Source organism: Galeopterus variegatus, unplaced genomic scaffold, assembly GCF_000696425.1.
Source record: "Galeopterus variegatus unplaced genomic scaffold, G_variegatus-3.0.2 Scaffold6016, whole genome shotgun sequence".
NCBI lineage: Eukaryota > Metazoa > Chordata > Mammalia > Dermoptera > Cynocephalidae > Galeopterus > Galeopterus variegatus.
Window position 1 is genome coordinate 23635 of NW_007732127.1, and position 1534 is coordinate 25168.

Here is a 1534-nt window from a genome sequence, read left to right on the forward strand (position 1 = left end):
ATAGGAGTATTTTAGTATGTCAGTACTAAAGTTAAAGGTCCCAAATGTTAACAATTAATTTAATCCCCGTTTCATTCCAGGAAGGAAAATCATACGCTTCCATGTGCTGAAATGCACACATTTCACATTTTTTGTTATGTATTTTATTACTTTTTTCTTCTATAAAATAGTAAAGTCCAAGATAGTCATAGATTATGTGAGTGAGTATCACCTATAAGCAACATCTGGTGATATTTTTCATGTGTAATATTAATAATATTTTACCTCAGAATTGGACACTCCAGTTGTGGTCACTTCTTTTGTTTTATCTACTTGCCGAACAAGGAGGTCACAGTAGAGTCTTAGTTCTGACATTTTGGTTTTCAAGTTTTCCGTGTTTTCAGCAAACTCTAAATAACAAAATGATGATAATGTAGTATCTTTAATAAATAACCAATTTTCTAGTTAGTATACTACATAGAAGTGGAATATATATCATATCCCCAAAGTCAGATGTTTAAAGTATGGGTTACAGATGTGATAAGTAAAGATGTGGGAGCAAAAAAACCAGAAAAATGGGATTCTCACTCTTTTGAAGTAATGTATAATATACATTATTTCTTGAACCAATATACTGAGTAATCACCAGTATAGAAAAGAGACAACACTGTCTGTCTGTCCCAATCCTGTCAGAACTGGGAGCAGAGTCAAAGGTTCAGAGTTTTGGTTTTAGTTCTGCCACACAGTTTTCCCTGTCTGTAAAATGGGGTCACATCTATCTATCTGCTAACGCAGTGCTCTGATCATATCTAGGAACAGCATCCTGTACTGTCCACTCACCACTAAGAATGACTCATAATTTTGACTGAGGATTGGTTCAGCATGTTGCCTATTAAAGCTAATGGCATCCAGCCATTAATAGCAATGCACTCCAGCCACCCTGGTGCTCATGGCTCAGCTGAAATTATTACTACCCCTGTTTCCTTCTCCATGAAGAAACTGCATGTTACCATCTGCTCTGAGACAAAGCCAACAGCTACTACAATTTGCTCCCAATTTAGCTTTAAAAACCAACCAATAAAGAGACAATTTTACTGGGACTACTTGAAGAGTTAAGCATACCTCCCACACCTGTCATGAGAAATGTTCCCTGGAACACTTTTTCCCATACCATATCCCACAGACAATTCCTTCAGGTATACATACAGGACCGTGGGGCTGGGATGGCAGCAACAAGGGCCCTGAGATTCTTGCCCCAACCCAAAGAGAAAGCTGTGCCATGGTTCTCAGGAGACATAATGATGTCAAGTTAATGAGCATTAAACAGCAGCAACCTGACAATTATACACCCATCTCACCCCAGGGAAAGAGAGGGGAGAGCAGGGTGTTACTACAAGAAAACTCTCTGATCCAAAGCTTCTGTGGTACAGCTACTCTTCACTAAAGGTCAACTTTGTGCCAGTCTGGGTCCTAGACCATTTCATATCATCACTAGAATTAGTGATGGTAATGGGAATCCTTCTATGGTAGGTACTATTACCTCTTTTTTAAAAGA

The 1534-nt window shown here is 38.4% G+C and overlaps 1 protein-coding gene across 1 annotated transcript in view; it reads right to left on the minus strand.

Moving 5' to 3' along the window:
- LOC103605722 (putative protein PLEKHA9) overlaps positions 1 to 385 on the minus strand; it is a gene marked incomplete at its 3' end in the record, with an annotated part of 14104 nt that extends 13719 nt beyond the window's left edge. Inside the window, exon 1 of the mRNA XM_008590350.1 lies at positions 265 to 385. Within this exon, the coding sequence (XP_008588572.1) occupies positions 265 to 354 (90 nt within the window). The remainder of the gene's footprint in view (positions 1 to 264) is intronic.
- Between the last annotated feature and the right edge of the window lie 1149 nt (positions 386 to 1534).